Raw genomic sequence first — 24,487 nt, 5'->3', positions numbered from 1 at the left:
TACAGGTTTATTCCATGAATACTAATATTACTACTACTAATACTGCTACTAACAACAACAATAAATATGTACAACTAATGATAATGACATTGATGATAAAGCCTGTTTACAAAGCCAAGATACTTTAAAGAAATAATTACCGTAGTTATATAGTTTCTTTATGCAACAAAACTTTAAACCACCAGCATTTGTCACACATTGTCTTCAGTGACAGTCATATTCATATAAGACATCTTACAGTAAGGCAAAATCTAACTTATGTGAAGTAGTTAATATGATGGTCAGGGTATTCTTCCACTAACAGAGGCCCCTAAAGGTCAGCAAATGGTTAAATGTTTCTTTTTTTCTCCCTTTCTTTCACAATTTAAATCTGCGTACTGTTTGTTTGAACACACAACTACCTAAATATTTAACACATGGAGAAGTATTTGATATTTTCTCTAGGATTTTCTTTATTTAATGTTGCTATGTAAGTGCGTAGTTCAGCCATCGAGACACACGCACGTAACTGAAAGTGATCAACTAATGTTTTTAGAGGTCACGTCAGCTGGAATAAAGATGATCGGCGTGCAGCCAACGATCTCTGAGGGCTTTAGACGGACTGAGTTTCTCTACATGCTGCCTCCTGTTCAGCTCCGGTTAACAGCTAATCAATCAAAGGTCAAAGCCAATGAAGCGTAAAATGTTTGCTTGTTCGGCATTACATATCACACCGGGATATTCAGAGGCTCTGCGGCAACATGTCAGGACCTCTTTCAAATTCTGTTGAACTTCTTTGGAGGAAGAAAAAAAAAAAAAAAAAAAAAAACCCCGACATCAGCGACCAGCTCAGGCTGTAAACATGACGGACCTGGTTCCTCCTGGAGACTAATGACGCTGCGGGGGTGAATTTGATCACTTTGAGGCTTCAGTCCACATAAACAATAGTTCAGGCGTAAACGCTCCTCGGTAAGAGAGTCACACCACCAGCAGACTTGCAGTGAGCCTTACTCAGCAATTTATTTTCGACTGCGTGATTATTTTTGTGGATATTTCATCTCAGAATTTCACACTATTTTGAACGCACTTCCTCAAAAAAACAAAAACGAAAGCCACACCTACAGCCCATTGTGCATAAATACTGAGCAAACTTTCATTTCAGAGCAGAAGCTGCACAAGACTGGTCAAGCATTGTTCTCACACTGAAAAGGTCACAGCCATGAAAGGACTCTTCCTTGTTGCAGTGGTCGCCCTCATTCATGGCAGTTATGGTAAATATGTTGTTTTGTTTTTTTTCTTTCCTCAGGGACTGCTGTACAATTCACATGACCATTTAATATTATTTCTCCTTTGTAACGAGCTGTTGGTTTAAACTTCCAAGTTTGGGTTTGGTCTTTTTTTCCCCAATGAATTTATTCATACAGTTGCTGTTCCTGTGTTTTTTGTGTTCGTGTGTGTGTGTGTGTGTGTGTGTGCGTGTGTGTGTGTCTGTTTGTCCTCTGTTTGTGTGTTTGTCATCATGTCCTCGAGACGAAATGCTTTATTTCCTCCTCTGTCACACTGATGGGTTTCCCCTGGTGGTTAAGAGACTCAGACTGAAACAGGAAATGTTGGTGTTATTGTCGAGGGACCGACGAAAAGAACAAGTAAATGCTTCTTTGTGTACATTCTGTATACTGTTTACATACCATTTACATCTTCACCGTGAAGAGACCGGGGAAACCGCTCCCGCTGTACTGTAATTCTTGCCTGAAAGTGAAAGACAAACAGCCTCTGTTGTGAGTAAAGTGGAAGAACCTGTTGCTGGTCATGTGGCCGTGGTGACTTTGAGAGTATTGGCAGTTTTCCAGCAGGAGCCTGAATCAAATGTCAGGAAACCAGAGAGGTTATTTTCAAAGTGTTGTCCAGAACAGCAGCTAGATCCCCAGTGCGGGTCAGAGCGCCTTCTCTCCCGAGCCCCCTGCCTATTCATGTTGTGATCAATAACCCGCATCTATAATCTCTGTCCACATGCAGCCACTTTGCTCATTAAAGGGCCAACAATGCCACTTCTAGAGGGAGAGAGCGTCACGCTGGAGTGTCTCTACTCAGACTCTGAGCTCAACATCAGCCAGGTCCACTTTGAGGTCTTCTCCAAGGTGAGCCGTGGCAACAAATGGGCGTGGGTGGGTGTGAGAGGAAAGAAGCGGTACGACTCAAAAGTTCAGGACCCTCCTCTCACCGTTATGTGGGCTTCTCACAACCCTCCAGCGGTGATAAGAAACGCCAACGTGTTCTATTTTCATTGTTTATTATTGTAAAATGAATGTAAAATATGCTCTAGGGTTTAGTAACTCTCTGATTAATCATTTTATTATGTTGTTTTTTCTGTGTATAGGCTGATACTGTTAGTAAGTAAATAATGCTCAGTGAATGTTGTCACGTCATAACATTTATAGTCTAAAGTAATTTGTGATGCCAGTTCCTAGATGGGCAAACAGCTGCTCAATGTAAACATCACATGGAGCAGCTGACTGCTGCGTGGTTAACATGGTGGAGAATTGAACAAAAACACATGAAATGTGCTCCTCAAATGAATGTCGTCCATTTATGTTATTTTTTTCGATTCCTCCTGTATCTGATATTTACATCCAAAGTACTACCATCACCATTACCCACAACAATGATCTTTCAATGAACAATCTGTCTTCTCTTCCTTTCACCAGTACATCCATCTTTGGCATCCAGTTTGGGAGCGATCGTGGTGTTACTATTCGATGGAAATCAAGCGGACTGCAGACAGTCTGGTCCTGTCTATCCCCCACGCAAAACGGTTCCATGAGGGGCCCTACCGCTGTGTGTCTGACGCTGAAAATGTGACCGAGCCAGACAACTCCTCCCTGCCACTGGCCTTCAAAGTGCATTGTGAGTGCCTGTGTTGGTATGAGTAGGAGCTGGGCTCAAACTCTGTGGAACAATGACTCCGTGACACTCCCTTTTTCCAAATAAAGAATCCACGTGTCCTGCAGAGGTCAAAGAGATTTATGCAGGAGGCTGACAATAAGCTGGATAAAAATATGACTTGCAAATAAGATGCACAGCTTCTGAGTTTCAGCTTCCAATAATAAAATACATGGCAGAGACCCGAGAATACTGACATGACTAAGAAAGAAGGCATAATAAGCACAAAAGCAAAAAAACACCTGAATGTACATTGGTAAATAGTCTAGGTAAGAAGACACAACTGACTCAGAAACCTGGCAATTTTCCTCATATTTCCAACCAGCAGGAGGTAAAGACAATCTTTCAGACACTGTGGACACAGCTTTCTTCATCGCGAGGGATAGAAAAACATATGAATAGTTAATAACAAAAGACATATCTATGCAGTGCAGCTGCACAGGGTGTACAACAAAACAACTGCAAAAAGTACAGAGCCAGTGCACACACTGTGTTACCTATGATAGGTTGACTACAGTTATTTCATTTTTTTCCCTGCACTTCAAGCAAACAAAGACGCGCTCTCCTAGTGGGGGCTCAAGTCTGAAACTATCGGTGTAGGATACACAGTTCCATGGCGTAGCGCGCCTGATTATCAGTGTCCTCTATCTTCTCGGTGGCCATCAAATCGACCGTGATGCTGTTTGATAGGCTCCTCAGCCTCATGGGGGGAATCAATATGAGGCAAAGATTAGAATGGACTAAAGGACTGAAAGAGACAGAGGGGGAAGAGAAGCCAGGAGCTGGATGGACGTGGGCCATCTATTGAGATGGAAGAGAAAATGAGCCATTATTCACAACACTGCCTCTCTAAAGACTTCAATAAGATGAAGACTATTATCATTATTATTGATTGCTTGGTACAGTCTCTATTCATACTTGAACCTATATACTCAAATATACTTGAAAGATCGTTGAGTGTTTACCAGCTGCTGTCACTGCAAACATATGTTCAGTCACGTCCAAAACTCTTGAAGAGGAAGCTCCGGCGTGTATTACATTTCTTGCTTCATTAATTCTGCTTCATGCTTCCTTATTCCCGCTGGGCTGCAGATATGGGGGAGCTGTCGCTGTCCATGGAAGGCTACAGCCGCTACCTGGGTGTCCCAGAGGAGCTGAAGGTGCGACTCGGAGATGACGTCGTGGTGAAGTGCTCTGCCAGCTCGTCAGAGGAGCCGAACTACTTCTGGAATAAAGACGTGAGAAAGCCTTAGGAATGTGCACAGTGGCAGTGTCCTCATTATGCTTTTGGAAACTTGTCACTCTCTTCCTCCCTCCCTCCACTTTCTGTGTGACCTCTTTATTTTCCTCCCGTCTTGCTCCAGCCCTCTCTAGGTCCTTCTAAGTCTTTCTCTCTCGGTTTTGCTCAAGCATTCTCTTAATTTTCTCTCCTCCTCTGTCACATCTATGTCTCGCCCTGACTTTCTCAAGCCACTTGTTTCCCCCTTGCCTGTCGTCTTTTTTTTTTTTTTTTGGTCATGTCCTCCCCTGAAGAGGTGCTCTGTATTTAAGTGACCGGTTGGCATAGGCCTACCGCTCACTGGGAATAGCAGCTTGCCCACTTACAGAGGATTAATAGTTTAATGAGGTCTAGACAAGAGCCAGTCAACCTGAAAACAATTATGTGGATAGATTTCTAATGATTTTTTTAGTGTTTGGTTAACCAGTATTGAATTATTCAACTGGGCTCTTCTCTGAGCTAAGGAACCCTTGCCTGAGGGAAATTAAGATGTCTCAGTGTAAAATGCCATCGTAACAATGGGTAGATAGAAGAAGGAGATGTTGACTGTGTCCATGTGGTGAGAAAATGCTTTAACACTGTGAAGGTGCCATCAGAATCACAGGTGTAATGAAGCTATGAAACTGTGAGGATATCGTGGGGACAGGCAGATGTAATTGCCAAGTTTCCCCTTTTGTTATTCTTCTTGATAAGTCGGCTCGGGGTTAATGTGCTTGTTAAAGGGTCACTGCTAATCCGGGTTTTAAATGGGCTTACAAGTGCAAATCCAATTCAGTGGACATTTTATACTACTAATGCTGTTTGTCCCCTGCATGATCATATGCGGCGCTCTGGGTTTTCATTGATTGTACAGCACTGTTCGCCTGTGATGAAGAATAGATGAAGAAAAGCTGCCAGCGGGGCTCACAGGTCAGTCACTGCACGGAGTTGCAACTATTTCACCTGTCGGCCTCTTCGTGCTCCATTTAAATAAGTCACAAGACCTTTGAAAGAGAGGAATGACACGTTCATGGAAATGGTGAGATGAGATGGAATGTTTCTGGGAGCGTGTTTGTCTGTCTCTCTGTGTGTAAACCCACTGTACGCATGACAGGAATGGATATGGGGCAGAAAGTGGCTTCAGAGTGGCCCACTTTGACAGACAGCCGCCGTGGGCACATTGGCCCCCGGTAATGACAGCAGGACAGAGGCAGAAACGGGCCACTGCGTTGGGAGCCAGTGGATTTGCATACAAAATGCTGCTTTGGCCAGACCTGGCCTTTATGGGAAATCCTCTTAATTCAGATCCATTCAAATTGAAATGGACTTTCTTGGCAGGGGCTTCAGCTCCCAGGAGCCAAATCATTTGCATGGTGTAATGTCTTTTTTTTTTCTTTTTCACCCCCTCTTCCACGTTCGCTTGTTTTCCAATCCTTGTGTTTGGCCTATTATTTGTTTCCTCCCATGACGAGCTCTATCTCATAATAGTGCTGCTATTTTTGTGTCAACAATTCATCCTGCTCCCTTGCCATCTCATTATGTGTTGTGTTAACAGTGTGTTGCTGCGGCATCATTCTTTGCGGATGATGGTGTTATCTGGGTTATTGACTAGTGTCGATGTGTGTTCATTCAGTGGGATTACTGCTCAGGTAAATACACTTCATTTGGGACTTTGGGGGACTGTTCTCTGAAGGCCACACAGCAGCAGATATTTTTTGTCTGTCTGTGTGTCCCCACTGCCGTTGTCAGTCACTCTTGTTCTGCTTTGCTCTCTCTTTGCCGCTTTCCTCTTTCACTCATACACAAATCAGCCAAAATAACACTTTTTGTCCTTTTTCTTTCTCTTTCTCTATTTCATGCTCATAATGCCGACAGCCTTTGTATTCCTCTCTTTTGCTAACCCGACTCATCTATCCTCCATCTCCCTTGTGCTCTCAGCTCAGCAAAATTTTAATTTGTAGGACTTTGTTGATTCTCTTAGGGCTGCAAACAATCCAGCCAATAAAATACTTTTTTCTACTTTCTACCCTGCTTTCTTTTTGTCTCACTCTCCTTTGCTCTCTCGTATGTCTTCATCTTTCTCTCTCAGGGTGGTGACTGGATCCTGCCTTCCTCTCAGCTGACGCTGAGGAAGGTGGGCTTGACGGATGAAGGACAGTACACTTGCATGGCCGAGCATCCCTCTGTGGCGTCACTCAGCAAGAGACGCACCATCAGCATCACCGTGCTGCCTGGTAAGAAGAGACTTTAGATCTACCTGGACGAGTCCTGTTGTCCCTCATAGTCCGCAGAGCTTGTTCTTCCTCTTTTTAAAAACTGGCTTGGGCTTTCTTTGTAACTGTTGGGAAATTCAGCTGCTGAAATCCCCAAAGCGAAAACAACAAAGACTGTGTTCTAATTCCTCTTCTATCAGCCACTCAGACGTGAGCAGAAAGGTCAGGCGTTTGGGTGCAATTACGTCGTCGTGAAAATATGCAGAAGTTCATCAAGACCCTGAATTTCTAAAGAAGCAGCGCAGGGTTGAGGTTAAATTTATCTGCCTGCAGAAATGATAAAAGAGTAGAAAAAAACACTGTGATGTTGTAATAAAGAGGTTAAGACATTTACAAAAACACCTCACTTAAAAAAGGGGTGATAAAGATGTTCCAAATGAAATCAACTGTCAAATGAAAACAGGTAAGCTGGTACTCGAGGACACACAGCAGTGCAATGACAGAACTGCGTCGACTTAAGGATAAGAGAATAATCATTAGATTTACAGTAAAAGAAGTAATGATTTTACCTGATGACCTCACAGAGGAAAGTGGCAAAGCCTCAGGAGAAGTTAAAAACACTCAGGAGCCATTATAAACTAAAATCTGTGAGCAGCTAATGGGTTGATTTTCTTTTGTTATTTCACTTTATCGTACATGTTCTGAATGATATTGTACGGTCCTTTCAGATTTACATGCACCCACGGGACTAGCTTCATCGATCAGGATGTACAGAGTACATTTTCGAAGATAACACTAATGAGGGAACGTCGGCAGACTCTCTGTAATTAGAATTCAGGTCGTCTGCGAGCTTTTGTACACAGATGTCTATGGAGTGACAGTTTTTCTCTGTCTGGATCTGTATGACTGACAAATGTCTTATTTCTCATGAAACGTGAAGATTGTATTCAAGTGGAGAACTAATTTCATTACAACATTATAGCTAATCCAATTTACAGCACTTCATCTGTCTTCATCATCTTTATCAGTGACCTGTGAGACGACTGCACTGTGTCAATGCACTGCAGTTTTTAAACGCCACCCTCTCACCCAGTAGGATTCATGAGCCTTCTGATCTCAATCGTTGAAATTATGTAACCTCTAAAAATGCAATTAAGCCAATGCATGTTATTTATTATGGTAGAGTTATCTTATTACTGCTGCAATTGACTCATTGGTCACTGCTCTCCACATTGTCTCCAGTATTTCCTCTCAAGCACATGTACTAATTAAAAAGGTAATCATTTCTAGATGCTGGAATAATGTTTGCTCATCCTTGAAGGTATGGTGAGCAAATGTTGCATGTCACTGCGGTTGCTTTGAAGTTGCGCCACAATAGCAGTAGAAACCTTTTGCAAACATTCTCCGTGCAAACCCGTGTGACTCCAGCTGCCAAGAAATCCTCTTAACATACGGAATTAGTGGATATGTGAACAGACACAGCGTGTGTTTGTTGCAGCCTCAAATCCTCATAAACGTTTTCTCAGGCTCTACTTTGTTGACTACGCTAAAGAAAAAAGGTCCACGAAATCCACAAATGTTGTATATAATTTTGAAATGTATGCATACAAAGGGGGATACTTGGACGGTTTTTAAAATTGCAAAAGACTGACTTCTTGAAGATCAATGGTGCCTACAGTACGACAGTATAACCATCTGAGCTCACTCGTTTCTTCCACAAATAAACAGGAAGGTTGCCTTTAGAAGCTTTGCCTGGAGGCGGGAAACTCGTAGTTTTGCTGATTTCACAGTCTGTATGATGCACGTTTGCTTTTATGTCTGACTGATTTGTCCCACAGAGGATGCCCCCTGGTACGAGTCTAGTAATGGCCGTCTCATGTTGATTACCGTGGCGATGGCTGTGTGTCTCTTGGCGTTCATCGTCTCCATGAGCGTGTTCCTGTACCACAGGATCAAACAGCTAAGGACCAGCAAGGGCCCCATGTAAGAAACCACCGTCTGAATGTGTGTGTCTGTTCCTCTGTCATAATAACCAATCGCTTTTCTCTTTGCTGGTGAAATTTAAATCGCATTCAAAATCTGATGAGCAACCTCTGAATGCAAGTGATTGTGTGTTTGCCTGCGTGATTGTTTGATTTCTTTACTGCACTTTATCCACACTCACCTCCCTATTTTCCTCAAGTCGGCCCCAGTCTCTCCTCCTGCAGTTTGACTTTATATAATGGATATGGTTATTGCTGCAATATTTCATTCTGTCTCATATGATAGAACCAAGGCCATTTCAGTTACAGTGTGTGTATGCGCCAGTAAACAGCCTCTCCGCACGCGTGCAGACCAGTGCCTGTGTGATTTCATATGTTTTAAAAGGCGTTCTCCACACTGAATATTAAAGTTTATCTCAGCAGTTCTGACCCACTTGACCCCATCCTTGATCTCTTTCATGCTCCTTCCTCTCTCATGTGTTGCCGCTCACTCTCCTTTTGTGAAAAGCTTGGCCTGATGGCACCAGGTTTAATTATGTGATAGTATGTACAGTACAAAAAAAAGACTGCAGCAATGATAAGAGCATTAGTGGAAGTCCCATTAAATCTGTTGCTGACAATATTTTAATGTGCACTGTGACCCCGTGCAGCTTTGCTCATTAACTTAATTTACATATGGACAGAAAAAAAAGCCATTTTCAAAACATGAGATTTCCATTAGAGCCCGCTTCATACATGATTTCTGTGTCTTTGCGGAGACGTAGAAGAAAAGGTTTAATCACTACAAATGTGGCTGGGCATGTGTTACCAGAAGTGTGTGTGCATAAAAAGAGAGAGATAGAGAGTGAATGAGAGAAAAAAAACAGACTTTCATATCAACAGCCAGGTGTGGCTCCATCGCTTGGTTCTAGTCTATAATTTCCTCACTTATGCTTTTCTAGTGCCGACTGGGAGGTCGATATACTGATAATCATGCTCCTCTGTCTTCCCTCCTCTCCCTCTCTCCAGTGATGACCGGTCTCAGAAGAAGCCCATCTACAAAACCAGTGTGGAGTCCCTACCCTCCACCTGCGGAGACAGCCAACCTCTGGTGTGACCGTGCAGGCAGGTGGAAGGATGAGGGGGGGGGGGAAGATGGATCGAGGGATGAGAAAAAACGGAAAGTGGGCAGAAAAGGAGAGATGGCATAGAGAGGATACTTAAAGAGGGAGGAGATGTTACAGGGTTATGGGTGGCCACATTGGGGGAGAAGAGAGAAGGAGGGAGGCAAAGAGGGATATTTGGAGACTCTGTGGAGAGCAAAATCAAAATAAGTAATAACAAGCTGGGTGTAAAAGAAAAACCTGAAGGGCATGTGATTGCTTTAGAAACACAGAAGCTGCTTTGCTTGTGGGTGTACTCTGCAGTTATGCGCCTTGGACAAAAGGTGGGCAATTTCTCTTCATTTATTCTGCAGTGTGGAAAATGGTGGGCTTCATTCTTAGCAAAATGTTGGGGGATGAGCCTTGTGTATTGCAAGAGCTGTAAAGACTTGCAATTCTGTCCTTTCTGTTAGAAACATAATTGCCCAGCTGTATTATGAATGAACCATTTGGGCGATAGGACAAGGTTTTATTATTATTTTTTTTTGTTTCGTTTCCTTTTCATTTCTTTGAAGTAGAACGAGCTCAAAGTATCTGTGAGAAGGTCGCTATAATCTCTTTGCTGTTGCTGCTCTCAAGCACATTGCACTTCATTTACTTTACTGTATTTTTTTTTTAATAAATGCCTTTCAGAAAATGTTATTTACTGTCCTCCCGTGTGCCATTGATGTTGTTCCATTTAAGAGATACAAAAGAGGTTGGAGAGTATTGACAACTCGGTGAAAGCCGGACATGCATGCTCGCTTGGCCGCACATTTTCTTGATCCATTGCCATCTCAGGCTTACATCAGTTTGTTTACCAACCTTTCCCTTCGGTCTGTAAGACCTTACTCTGAAGCAATGACCTTTACTCAAAGCACTGTGCTTAAGTTTTTCTCCATCTGCCTGTGAGCACCAAAACCCTCGTCTCAGGCAGTCGAGCTCACAAACACATGCATGAACTAAAGACTCGCACTTAAATAATAGTGAAGTCACGTAACCTTGAAACTTTGTCCATCAATTATGAGAGCAGGAGGGGTTAGCTATTGCTAGTTCTACTTCAGTATAGACTAAATTGAGTCTATTCTGATTCCCCTAAAATAACCATCATAGACTAAAACTTCATCTTTTTAATTTTCTCCTCTGTTGCCTTGTAACCCTTAACGCCGTGCCACAGCACCATCGCTTATTACCATAACCGTGCTCATAATGCAGAGAATTTCATTACGCTTGTCTGTTGAAGTTATGTTGGGTTTTATGTGGTTTTATTATCGGTGTGTGGTTGACCGTAGGCCATCGTTAATAATGGGCGAAGCGGCAGTTTAACAATGACACTCCATTAACGTGTGCATGCGCCACAGAGCACAGCCAGGATAATGTTATTAAACTGATTATTCAAGCCCCCTGTACAGCTCGCCTCCACTGCAGCCATTCTTTGTTGAGTATTTTACAGACTCCGTGTATTTTCTTTCCAACTCCACAAACTTTATGTCTTAGGTCAAGCCCAGGAGTAAAGAAACAACAGGTTTTTGTCTCCAAAATAGAAATACTTTTTAAAATTCTCACGCTCGGCAGAAAAAATAATAAAAAAACAAACAATGATTTTGGCTAAATTTGAAATGCCCTCCTGCATGTGAAATGCCAGTGAGCACCATTTTGTTTTGGCCTTTGGGACACTCATGAGTGAAAAGCTGTATGCTCCCCGGTGGACTTTGCTCCTAGGGGCTTCAGCTGGTTGGCCAGAAAAGACAAAATTATGTATCAGGAAATTCACACAGTGGAGCTGTCCCCGAGGTACAGGGCTTTTGGATGGGAGGGAGAGAAGTGTAGTTTACAGTGACATCTTGACCTTGATAGTGCCTCATGGATAAACCACGAGACAACAGCTTAGGGCGATGTAGGAGCCGTGCAGAGAATACAGAGCAGCCAAAACGGTTTGTCTGGGGCAGCAGGGTCTTAAGAGGACAACGATGCAGATCTGTGACACTGTGGCACCTCCTCACTAGCGTGTCAGCAGTTAGTCTTGTAGGCACCAGTCCTGGTAGCCCTCAGCGCACTAGCCTGCATGTAAAGTTGAGCTGAACCAAACATGACACCTCATTGACTAACGCATCAAAGTGCCAGGCATTTGTAAGAGTGTGCCATCGCACAGCGCTGTTCTCGTCACGGTCACTTGGTTTTGTATGTGCATGCTGCATATGTTGTGTCAAATGGCAGAAAATGAAGAACTAGAGTTTGCTGGAAAGGCAGGTGTTTTCCCCTCATTACTTTCTGACAATGCCCCATCTGGTGCGGGGGAGCTGCTGCCACCGACTCCCTGCCAACCGGGGAACAAACACTCGCAGAGAGGCTGACAGGGAAAAATGGGATGGGATGGGAATTGGGGGAATGAGTGGGGGTAGATATTATCCTCGCCAAAACGACAAGGTTAAAACTTGTGCAGAGAAAGAAAATCACTGAGCGGAGACAGCCTGAAGCTGAGACTCTAAAAATTCCACGCAGATCCACAAGTCGAGGTCACATATGGTTCAAATCTTTATGGATGTCCAAGGGAGAAATATTGATATTAATGCTAATACTGCTTTGATCATTTACTGTCTGTTCGAACTCTTCTGGCTCTTTTAGCCTAACTGACCAAAGTCTCTGGAACATGTGTGACAGGAGAGAGAGAGAGATGGAGAAGAGAAAGCAGATCTGAAAGCCATGACATGATATCCCTAAAGTTACCTGAGGGGGGCGCCAAAGATGGAGTTTCGAAAAGATGCCTTCAAGCCTTAGAGGCTAAAAGCCTATGGTATAACACTAGATTAGGGGGGAAAAAGAGAAAGAGAAACAATTTTCATAATGGAGCAGCGCTCTCTGACTGGAAAACACAATTATGGGCAAACTGTGGCCACAGCATGAGGATAAAGTTAAAGAGCCCTTTTAGCAGGACCTAATAGGCCCTGACTACAGATGAGCAGAAACACTGGCTCGTCCAGAGCACTAGTTTTTGTTCCGGGCCATTACCGTCATTGTGAACGGTTATTTAACCAAATACACTCAGGTCTGCTCCCTGTTCCCTTTCACGAGTCCTGTGCGCATTTAGGACACAAAACAGCTTCTGCAACATTGTGGCCCCTAATCTCAAAACACCCAAAGGCTCCTGTCCTTGCTGTGATTTGGCTGTGGGTCAATATGGAACCTTCCCTCCAGTTTTGATCACCAAACAGGCAAAAAAAAAGAAAGAAAAGAAAAAGCATCTCCCTGAAAATGATTAGTTGCCACTACATCAGCCTTACATCATGGCAAAGGTGAGTCCACCTAAATAATAATGGCATGCAAATGACTCACTAATACAAACACGAATGATGAAGCTTTTTCCAACCGACTTCTGAATACAGCAAATGGCTGCAACATTATTGTCTCTGCGAACAGTAAACATCTGTTTCATGCTCGTCATCTTAATCATTGTGCCACACATCCTTTTCGGTCCGTGGAACTGAATTTGGAATAAATTGGTTATTTGCGTCGGAAAATTAACGCATGGTTATCAATCACATTTAGGGCGAATTGATTTCAATTAATTGGAAGGTGCAGCCCTTCTTCTCTCCCCTGCTCTCCTCCTGCGCAGCCTGTTTCTACTCGAAGCCCGGCCCCTCTTTCTTATCCTCACACCCCTCCACCTGCTCCGGCTCTCCGCAATTGGTCAGGAAGGCGCACGGGCCCGCCCTGTTGGCACGCTTTTAAATATATTTACAATGTAAAGTAACCAAGAAAAACCGGCTAAGCCATTATCCCAGGCATTCAGAGGGAGAGAAAGTGGGTGTGAATGAGAGGGAGCGTTACTATGCAAAGACCTGCTGTTAACACACTGAGCGCTTGATAAAATACACACTCGCTCACGCACAACCGCACACGCGCGCACTCTTTCCGGCTCTCTCTCTCTCACACACACACACACACGCACACACACGCGCGTACACACATACACATACGCGCGCACACACGCAGACGCTGAAGGCGCCGTCGGAGAGTGAACCTGCGGGTTCATGACACTCTGATTTCTCCAAGGAAGAGGAATACCGAGGACGAGATCAGGGGGGGAAATATCAGCGACAGAGATGGCTTTCGCGTCCGTGTGGAACTACCGCGTCCCTCTCGCCATCATCGCGGCCGCCTGCTTGGTGCGCACTGGTAAGGCTCAGAGTGAATGAGTGTGATGTGAATGAGAAGAGTGTCACGCCGCCGCGGCGTGGCGAGGCTTTTCCCCCTGCAAGTTTCCCCAAGTCCTCCAAGAAGGGGAAGAAGAAGATAAGGCTCCGGGTCTGCTCTGAACTGTCAGGCAGGTTGAAGGAAGGGGTGGTGGGGGGGAGCTCACCGCGGGACAAAAAGCACGTGCCTTCATTCCAGTTTTACAATCATCCTGCGGAACATTGTTAGTGTCCACCGCTGGGTAACTGAAACCAAAGCCGTTTGCGCGAGTGTGGTCCACATCCGTATTGCTACTTTAGTATGAGTCATTGTGTTGATCACTTCTCGGAATTGGGCGGCTGGAAAGACCCCAAAGCACCTCCAGACGAAAAGAAAAGTGAAAAGCGCAGGCTCGCTGTCACTTTTAGCCCACGCAGAAAATGCATTATGAAATCACCCTGTGCTCTGTTGACCCTCGTGCGTCACAGCATTTTGATTTGCTCCGGACTGACCGTGATTGGGATTTATTGTTTATGTGGAGAGCTCCGATTGAGTATTCTGACAGCCACATGAGGGCTCATAACAAATACCCGCAGTGGACCAGACGCATGTCACACACACCAGAGCCAGCGGTGTGTGTGTGTGTGTGTGTGTGTGTGTGTTTGCTACTGCTTTTGTATTCTGCAGCGGTGTGAAAAGGACCCTTTGAGACCTCACCTTATCATATGCAGTTGCATCCAACAGTCCATTACAAAGCCTTGTGATGACACCTGCAGTGCGTTTGTTGCCATTATTTTCCCCACTGGAACATCTCGGTCTGGGATAGTCCTGCATCGCTCCCTCATAGGCACAACATATTTCATGGTCACTACCCTATAACAAGTGCATCTGCTGCAAAAACAGGGATTTGGATTAGGCTCAATCATTACTCTGAGCAACTTCAGCGTCATGGTATTCTGTGCCATCTGCTTGGATTTGCTGATATACAGACTATACAGATATACAGAAGTAACCTTATCAAATTCCACCCATAGCTTCTCACAAAGTACGGATGGTAACCAGATGTTGCTTTACCAAGTTGTGTCCTGTGGCTGTTGGCACTCTAAAGCGCTTTGTTTACATCGTCCTGAGGCAGTTAAAGGGTTAAGTGTTAGGTTGGATACTGTCACAGCAGGACTGGTGGTGTGCTGCTCTGATGATGTCTCTTTTCTATAGTGAGCACTACATTGCTCTATGGCCATCCTCCAGGCTGCACTGATACAGTCCTCACCATGGCCTGCGTATTGATTTCTTCCCTTGAGTGTTTGTGTGCATCTGTTTGTATGTAGACTCCTGTAACAGTGGAGGGTTGATTTATATGCTTAAGCGTGTAGGCGTTTGTATGTCAGTCTAACTGGAGTACTGTGTACAAGGTCTGTGTGTGTGTGTGTGTGTGTGTGTGTGTTTTTTCTGAATGTGCTTCTGTATTGCATGTAAATGTGCTTCATGCCCGTATGTGATGCTTACGGTGTTGGGTTTTGCCTGAGCTGCAGGCAGCCTCTGCTGGGGGCTGCTCACTGATCACTGTCATTAATCTAGCCACTGACAGGGGCCGGGAGAGACGGGGGGGCCAGGGGAGGGGGGGGTGGAGGGGCGTTCCAGGCACTGGGTTGGATGGAGGAAGGAGGGAATGATGGTCTGTTTCCAAAAACCCTGCACACATGCACACATACTGTGCATGTGTTGTGTTTTTAAAAAAAGCAAATCGTGTTTCTGATAACAAATCGGCATGTCTCGTCCCTTTTTTCCTCCACGGAGAAAAATGGCAAAACTAATCTAGATGAAAGGAAAAGGGAGAGAAAAGGTCACAGAGGATGAGGGTTGGTGGTTGTTGTTATGCCAAGATAGAGATGGACAGATTGATTAGACAGATAGACGAATGAGTGGACAGATAGATTGAGAGGGTGCTGTGAGGACTGTGAGGCGGGGGGGGGACTTGGCCCTCCTTGTGAAGAACGGAGGAGAGACAGGGATGGAAAGGGGGAGAGAGCAAGACAGGCAGAAAAGAGCGAGGGAGGGAGAGAGAGAGAGTGGGAGAAGAAAGGCAGAAAGACTTCACAGTGTGTCTGACGGGCAGGCCTGAGGGACACACACACACACACACGCACACACACACAATCACTCACACTCACTCGGTGCTGTTTGTGTGCTGGGTACATGACTTTGTGGGGGTGGCTGATCTGCAGCAGCTGTGGGCCAAACTTACACACCACGTACAGTAACAAATGCCGTAAACTCCACCTCTGCTGCTTGCCCATCCTTAATCGCTACCACACACCCCTCCATCACTTCCATTCCTCCACCTCCTCCCCATCCCTCTCCTATGCCTCCATTACCACCTGCCTTATCGCTGTGTGCATTAAATCACCTCCATTTGTTTATTTGAATGTGTGCAATGAGAGCCATCCGTTTGAGCTTGTTCCCCATCATCCTGTTTGGACCTTGGCTGGGGCTCCGGCTGTTGAAAAACGGCAGCAGTTGGACGTACTTGTGGGAGGAGATTTGAATACCAATTATAGCTGGTATATGTGTGCACACACACACACACACACACACACACATACAGACACATACAGACACACACAGACACACAGAGAGGCCATGCATAAATCAATGTCGCTGTGAGTCACAGAAGGCAGGCCTGGCGTGTAAACACAAACATCAAGGGAAATGCTGTACACACAAAAACACAAAAAACACATACACAGGCACATGAGCACACACGTAGGTGCAGACACACTCGTATACACACACACACACACACACACACGCACCTTGCCTGTAGACAGCTTACGTAGTACATTAGAGTCTCTTTTGAACATAGGAATAGGACTGCTAATGCAAGAGTTTGTCTGAACCCAATTGCACTTTTTGATGCTTGTCAGACGCAGTTTGCATCATGCCAGAGTTAAGATTGCCTTTTTACTTTCTTCCACATAGCGCTGGGCTTGCTATTTCAGCGTCTTTCTTTGTTCTGTAATGCGCTGAAAATGCCTCCGTCGTAAGCCAAGGTTTATCCTTTGATCCAAACCTTGGAGGATAATTCGCCCCCAAAATAAAATAAACTTGTCGACAATTTAATTAAAAAGAGCGAGACCTCCCTTCCCTACTCTCTGGCCTGCCATCTGCTGGTTCACGGTATAAATTTGAGCCCAATGCACAATCAGATTTCAGTGTTACACTTTTTTTTTTCTGTGATTCCTTGTCTTTCGTAGGTCTAAATAATTGGACAACCTGAACTTGGCAGACAGTGCTGGCATGCCCGTCAGCACTTGAGAAGCCGAAATGAGCCTTTTTTAAAAATACGCTGCCTACTGCTGTCGTGCACGTCCCTGTTTGATCAACTGATGCAGTCTTAAAGGGTCCTGACAGGGTGGCCCACTATCTCAGCTGAGCAACTGCCTCAGCATAAGCTCCATAAACAAATTGGACTGTGCCGCTTTTTGGGCAAGTCATGACTGAAAAAGCTACGGCGCTTAGTGTGAGCTGGTTTTATTCTCCCCTAGGCCTTCAAGGGTCCATTACTCAGAAGCATTAGAAGTTCCTAGCCACACCGTTTAGTGCAGGTGATGTATTTTACAGCAATTATCTCATAATCTGCCCCCCAGTCTTCATTGCAATCCATAACTCCTTGTTTTGAGCTGTTATTTCACATAATGATTGCATCTCAATAAACCCCTCCAGCGTTACAGACCAGGTCAAGAGTAGATTTTATTTTTACATAAACGTGAATAGAAATAACGGGGGTGGAAAAAAAGACACGACAGCTCAGTGTGCTTTCACTGCAAGGACACATCATGTGATGAGACCATCGCATATCCCTTTTCACATCCTGTTTACAGCACTGTGATTCACTTCATGTTTTGTCCTCGCGGAGAAGTTCATGGGTAAACAGAATACATGAGGCACAGTGATTGAAAGGGGCACACAAAGACACCAATTGGCAATTGAAGCCTTATATCTCATCTGACCATTTGTTTAATTGTCCATTAGTGAAAGTTTCTGTCAATCTAATCAGGCCAGCACTAATGTAGAAACACTCTTTATGGCTGCCACCTCATCTCCTTCCCATTACTATTCCCCAGACAGTGCCGCTTGTGATTATCATAATGGTGATCTATGTCGTCCTTATGTGTCGCTCTCTGAGAACAACTGGCGTTTCACCAACTTTGCCGCTGAAGTTTTTTAATGCTGAGTAGGATGCCAAGGACGTCTCCTCCATTTGCTGGCATCCAAAGCCTGCCAATCAATCCAGCGTTCTTGACTCCATCTGATCTGATTGGCTCAATACAAAAGCGAAACGCCCTCCTCGGGTGCAGCTTTCCATACTGTGACCTGATGTCCCCTGAGCCAGCAGCTTTTCTCCAGTCGCTGACCCCTCTCGCTGTATATTTGTCTTTGCCATGGGAGTGTGAAATCAGTAAACAGCGTTTCCCTCTGCGCTGCTTCTTGCCACTACACACAAAAGCAGTTGCTATGTATTCTTTCTACTGGGGTACAAGGTGTACTTGTGTTTAAAGCCAGTCAAAGTTGAATTGTGGTCAGGGGAACAGAGAATGAGGGAGAGAGAGAGAGAGAGAAAGAGGGGATCATGAGTCTGAGAAAACATTAAAACACCAACGCCATGGGGTGAGCATTCTTCGCTATTGGTGACACAGTTTCCATGACTAAGAGTAAACGTTTATACCTCCTGCTTGGCCCTGGGCTTGTTTAACATCCTCCCTTGCTGCTGTGACACCTGTCTCCGCACCTCCCGCAGGGCACAGCGCTAACTTGGCCAGACAGCGGCCTGCGGTAACGCTGGTAACCAAGGTGATTATCCCCACTCAGGCGCTGCGACGGAGCCCTCACTAGCCTTGATTGGACGAGAGAGGCTGATTGAGCTGAAAAGGGCAAGTGCCTAAAATTGAGGAGCTGGAAACTATACTCTACCAGTGCAGAGGCTTGTACACATCCCATCTGGGAAGCTTGATGTAGAGACAAGAGGAGGGGAGGACGGCTGGTAATGAGGTGCTCATTCAGGGGTAAGGAGGATCAGTTAAAGACTTAAACCCAGGTGAAACTGTCAAGGCTGGGCACAGAGGTTGCCAACAAGACCCTATTTCCTTTTACCCTTGGGAGGTCTGTGTGTCCACTGAAGGCTTGCTGATGAAGAGTGACCAGGCTTAGCCAGGGCACGAGGGACTGATGGGGTCAGAAAAGGAGGATGAAAGGCAGAGGGGGAGAGAGAGGGAGAGATGGCTGGCTGCACAGTGTATAAAAGAGTGCAGGAAGGGAGCAAGGGGAGGAGGGAAAAGCGCCAGGGGCATGCGTCACAGACCAGTGAAGCAGGGAGGAACGGAGCAGAGGAGAAAGTCAGGCAGAGAGGAGTCCAACAAACAAGTGAATGATTGCAGGATTTCAGCTCTAAAATGGAAGGTGTGAAAAAAAAAATATATATAAAAAGACAAGGGAGAGACAGAGAGAGAGAGAGCAACCCCTGCTGCGCCATGTGACGGATTTAGAGGGGTAAAAACAAAGTGAGTAAAGAGGAAAGGGTGAGATTAAGAAGGTGGGACCAGCGCAGAAAAGTACAGGGTGCTAGTGTAAGAAGAGGATAGAGGTGAGGAGGAGGAGGAAGAGGAGGAGGAGGACGGGAGACAGAGAGATGGATGGTGATACACAGAGATAAAGAGTGAGAGAGGGCAAGCACTGTGTGGGTGACCACACCCGGGAGACGAGGTGCCGTGATCGATGAGGTCACGGCACGCACACACACTCTCGCTCCCACATGCACAGACTCAAGCAAACAAGTATTGAAATTGTTTCCCAGCAGCTCGTGGCCAGTCATGCCACTTTCAGAGGAGCTACACAGTGCTTCGGCTCAGAGAATTAAACACCCACACACGCACTGGGCTATTCATCTGGCTGCCATTTAGAATCCCTCTTCGTATCGTGCCATTAATAGGTTGGCTTTGATGAGATTGTCAGATGCTGAAAATTGCCAGTCAAAGCACTGCACTATCTACTGGGAAATCAGATGGAGATTTTCAGAAGGCAGACACAACAATGCTCAAGAGGTCTCAGATGACTTTTCTATCTTAGAAAACTCTCAAAATGTCTCTCCTATGAGTGGCAAATTCATTTGAGCTATGACCATGGCTGGCATGGATAAAGAGGTAGCTTCACCTGCAGTGGTTCCAGAAATCTCAGTAAGGACTTTTTCTTTTGTACAGTAAAATCAGAGCTTATTAGCTTATGCTCATGAATGTTTAAAGCATTTTGACATTTGTAGTTAGGAGGGGGAAAAAAAAAAAAGAGGATGTTTGCCTAAAAAGGATGCATTAGTAAGCACAAGATTATCCCAGATTATCTTTGCAAATGTTACAGAAAACCACACATCCTCGTATACTGTATGCACTTTAAATACCAAATGCTATCACTCAGTGGATGACAAGTGATAACAGCAGCTGCCAATAGATCAAACTCAGATTGCCCGGCTCCGTTCTGGACAGATGCCAAGCGATTGTTGACACAGCTACTGAGAGAGAGGAAAAAAAAAAAAAGAAAGCAGCTTTCATGATACTTCCCCGACACATCCCTACACTCTCCCAGCCACTCCTCTCCTTTGGTCTGTTCTTCTATTTATCTGTTTCTCAGGCCTGAGACAAGAGCCTCAACATCAGGAGTAGTAAGCTTTGATCCACTTCATTAGCAAACCGTAAACAACCATTAATTATAGGCAATTAATTAGCTGCACATGAAAACAATCCTTGAAAAGTTGGCCGCTCTGAAAGACCCTCAAGTGCTTATAGGAAGGAACGAGTGAGAGGGAGAGATGGACAAAGAAAAAAGAAAGAAATGAAAAAAATTGAAGGGGGGGAAAAGCCTGCGGTCATGCTTAATGTGCTGGGACGAGATTTACCGCAATGATTTGCTGAGCTCTTTTGAGATTCATAAGGTCATCAATTCAGGCTCTGCTCTGCTTTCAGCAGGGCAAAACAAAAGTGAAGCTATGCAGTGAGAGTCTGCACTGAAGTAAAGGGAAAAGAAAAGAAACCGGGCCAAATTGGATTGGTGCTGCGATTGTTTCTGCAGAGATTGTTACAGTTGGCAAGGCCACTTAAAAAGTGGCCAAGCACCAACGACCTTGAGGAAAGCTCCGGCTGATTCTCTCCCAGGATTCATTTTCTCCTGAGCAGCTGAGGGGCATTTAAGTGCACGACTGCTGATTCGCCTTATGGCCATTAACAGGTACACCCCCCCTCGCCTCACCTCCCTTAGAGTGCTTTGACTCATGTCCATAGATGTGTTCCTATCTCTGTGTCCATCTGTCGGGTGAAGAATGTTATCGTGGACTGCAGAAGGACCATGTCTCTCCTTTCTGGCCGTTGCAGTAGAAGAGTGGAACATCCGTACAGTCTGTGATACTGAATGAGTTTGACACAGGCCTTGGGCATTGGGTGCAGTTGCGGAGAAACGGTGGTTCATAGCAACTGTCACCCGCTGGGCCATACTGGTTAACTGAGCTGTGAAGCAGCTTGCAGAAGCCAGTGGGGTTCTGTGGTTGGTACCAAAGTCATTTTTAGCTTTTGGACTCTTTAGCCTTGAACAGCAAGTGGGTTTTGTGTGTGCAATATAGATCCTACATTGTGGAGAGCCTCAAAGTACACACAGCACGACGCTGTCGCCTCTCCACTGCATATACAGTAACATAGTTTATTGCAAGAAAACTAATAAAAGAAAGCTTTGGGGGAATGGGCTTTCATTCTTGATTATTTTTTCTCTTCCCCAGGGCCAAGATGGCAGCCATCTGTCCTCCTTTTATCAGAGCAACTCCATCCGCTGTTTTAGTTACCAGACTTGCTGTAACTTGGATCCAAAATGACCCATGACACAAGTTTTAAAAAATTTGCTTTTCCTGTCACTAAAATTCATGCTCTGCAATAAATATGCATTAGATGTTGGGGAATATAATACGTCTTCTTCTATTCAGAGTTTGAAAGATATAAATTGACAGATTTTCAGAGTCCTAGGCTTCACTCTTATGAGTCTTGCATAAGGGTGTAAACTTCAACTGCATGAATCTTTGGTTACATTAAGTCACTATGAAGCAGTGAAGATATGTTCGCTATAATGCAAATGAAAATTGAGGCTGTCAACAAAGATGAAGGCTTAACGGTCCGAGGAGTGTAGGAATGTGCAGTCTGCAAAAATGACCGGAAGACAAAGTTAATTTGTCAACGTCAGGAGCAGATCAGCTGAGATAACGGAGGAGAAGTTTGCCATATTTAGTTAATGTGCCACTGCTGGTTAGATAACGCTGTGGAAGCAAGTGTAATTTGACATCATGGACTACTTTGTTTGATGCATTTTAATCTAGATAGTTGAAAATTTCTTCAGTTTATGTCAAAAAATTTTAAACATTCAATTAGTATAGAGAGGCAAATTCCAACAGTGGGGAAAAAAAAAAGAAAACCATTAAAAGCTCATTAGAAAACAGCTCGCTCCTTCCTCCACTACAACACTATTCGTTTATGTGTGAACAGAGTGCAAATATTGAAATAACGTTGTGCTACCAAGATTATAGTTTATTATGCTGACTTTGCCACTTTGTCTTTGCCATCATTTTATCATTAACTTGAATAAAAGTCATGCTCATGAGCGTAATTTATTGTATAACAATATTGACAAATTTGCCACAAAATTCAGCAAGTTCTGGTCCAGATGATATCAGTTAAATCTGCCAACCGTGGTATTTTGGTGTTATGAGTCAGTGAAGTAACACATCAGCAAAACGTGTTTTAACTGCTTCATAAAAGAAATCTATCAACAAAATCAAAAACTTAAAATCCTAGTTTGATTAGGAGTGCAGAGTCACTATTATAATGGCAGTTTGAAACTTTATCATATATTTATGATTACTTATTTATACGTTTTTTCCCTCAGCTTCTAAAGCAATTACCGAACACATGACAGCGCCGGTAGGAGGGTCAGATTTACTTTTGTGACAGCGCTACTTGTATATGCAATTATAACTGATGCGGAGATGGATTTTAGTTGTGCAGTGGGGAAAGCGATTTATGAGCTTATTGGGAAAATTAAAAACAAACATAAACCACAGGTAATTAAAAAGCAGGTTGATCCCAAATGATGAGTGATGTATAAATCTCCAGCCGTGTTACCGAAGTCTGCACAAATCTGGGGCTGATCAGACTGGGCGGGATGGCGAGTTGGCACGAGCACCTACACCCACGTACACACAGGTATGCAGATTTGCATATGCAGGAATACAAACATTACACTGCTCTCTGGAGACTGTCGAGACCTTTCCAAACCCATTTACTGCGGCGTGCTGTGTCCTGATGCTCTCTGCTTTTTAAATGCCATGCTCCCTCTCTGGCCTCCTTTTCATGAGCTTCCCCAGGATGGTGTAGACAAACGGAGGGACACACCTGGTGAGTGTGTGCGTGTTTCATGTACACAAACGGATCCAGACATGCACATGTACAGTGTGTTTCAGATTTGTTTTCATCCATGTAGCACCCTTTTGCTGCCTCTTGTTCTCAAACAAAACCTTTTTTCAGTCTTGATCATTGCGCTGGTTCACCCCCCCCTGCCTTTTTGTTTTTTATGTCTTGTTCTTTCCCACTCCCATCTGTCTTTCTTTCCTTCAACCCCTCCCGCCTCTCTGATCCCTCACTCCCAATTCTCCCGCAGTGTGAAGTCGATTCAAGGGCCTGAGCATTGTCTTTTTGTTTGTACTCGCCATGATCGCACAAAAGCGTTTTTTATCCGTACTACCCCTCCCAGTGTGCCTGCATTTAACCTTGTTGGTATTTAAATGCCCATGCCTATGCGCACCATCCACTCATGTGCTCCAGGTGCATGCGCCCATATGAATGTGCTCCAACTGTTACTGACCGTTTGCAATGAGAAGGGGACTCGGTGATAGCTGGACAGATTTCGGGGAGGGCGAGGGGGGACTTTTCGTTGCCAGGATCGCTTGCTGATGGAACTTTTGGCTAACAGTCTCTCCTGCCCCCCTGCTGCTTGCACTTCGTTCCTGCCTTCTCTTCCCATCTACTTCTTATACTGTAGCCGCAGGCTAGAGGGCTGCCAGGGCCAGGTGTGGAGAGGTAGACAGTGAGAGGAAGAGAGAGGGAGAGAAAAAGAGAAAAGGAGGATTGACAGGGCCCAGGTGGCCAGCTTGAATGCCCGTGCTTCTGCTTTCCCCATCTCATTTGCATAGATAAAATGGTTTTTTTCCCCTTTGTCTGACTCTTTATTTTCCACACTCTCTCCTTCCATTTACACCCATCAGCACCGATTCATTCCCAATATTATTTTCGTTCTCTCTCCAACTCCCCTCTTGCCCCTCTTCTTGTTTCTCCGAATAAGTTACGCTTTCACTTCCTTCCTTTTCTTTTAACTTTCTGTTTTCTTTTTATAGTCTTTTTTTCCATTTTACTGTACTTCCAGTTTTACCTTCTCTCCACATCTCTCTCGCTCTGGGCTTGCTGAACTGTGCATTTTACTTATGTGCTGCTCTGCAATATTCTGGTGAAGGCTTATTTTCCCCATACATGCACTTCAGAGACCATGTAGTCCCTCCCAACCATCCCCATTCATCTCTTACCCACCTTCTCTTGCTCCCATGACTGTTTTTAACTAACCCTATATCTTCTCTCTCCCTTACAGCAACCTCCTCCACTCTTTGTATTTCTCCCGAAGCCTGTGCATAACTTTGTGTTCCTATTATCTGCAGCACAGCAAAGAGTTTAGCTCCCTCATATTTAATTC

General features: G+C 44.6%; 2 protein-coding genes across 2 annotated transcripts in view; both read left to right on the top strand.

Annotated features, from left to right (window-relative positions):
• Positions 1–1,127: 1,127 nt before the first annotated feature.
• Positions 1,128–10,156, top strand: LOC139205368 (advanced glycosylation end product-specific receptor). Its single transcript, XM_070835559.1, has 7 exons — positions 1,128–1,250; positions 1,996–2,117; positions 2,685–2,883; positions 4,012–4,157; positions 6,267–6,411; positions 8,229–8,373; positions 9,381–10,156. The coding sequence occupies exons 1-7, from the start codon at positions 1,199–1,201 to the stop codon at positions 9,466–9,468; spliced, it is 897 nt and encodes a 298-aa protein (XP_070691660.1). The 5' UTR covers positions 1,128–1,198; the 3' UTR covers positions 9,469–10,156.
• Positions 10,157–13,503: 3,347 nt separating this feature from the next.
• cadm4 (cell adhesion molecule 4) overlaps positions 13,504–24,487 on the top strand; it is a 140,550-nt gene continuing 129,566 nt past the window's right edge. The window contains exon 1 of the mRNA XM_070835674.1: positions 13,504–13,669. Within this exon, the coding sequence (XP_070691775.1) occupies positions 13,597–13,669 (73 nt within the window). The 5' untranslated portion in view covers positions 13,504–13,596. The remainder of the gene's footprint in view (positions 13,670–24,487) is intronic.

The sequence above is a fragment of the Pempheris klunzingeri genome, chromosome 8 (genome assembly GCF_042242105.1).
Source record: "Pempheris klunzingeri isolate RE-2024b chromosome 8, fPemKlu1.hap1, whole genome shotgun sequence".
Taxonomy (NCBI): domain Eukaryota; kingdom Metazoa; phylum Chordata; class Actinopteri; order Acropomatiformes; family Pempheridae; genus Pempheris; species Pempheris klunzingeri.
The sequence above is the reverse complement of the archived record's forward strand: the minus strand, read 5'-3'. Positions and strand labels throughout refer to the sequence as shown.

Bases quoted from the DNA above. Each gene is read 5' to 3' on its own strand.
- LOC139205368 (XM_070835559.1), top strand. From the start codon at position 1,199: ATGAAAGGACTCTTCCTTGTTGCAGTGGTCGCCCTCATTCATGGCAGT. The intron at 2,118-2,684 runs GTGAGCCGTGGC...TCCTTTCACCAG, and splicing joins ACTTTGAGGTCTTCTCCAAG to TACATCCATCTTTGGCATCC. The intron at 2,884-4,011 runs GTGAGTGCCTGT...GCTGGGCTGCAG, and splicing joins ACTGGCCTTCAAAGTGCATT to ATATGGGGGAGCTGTCGCTG.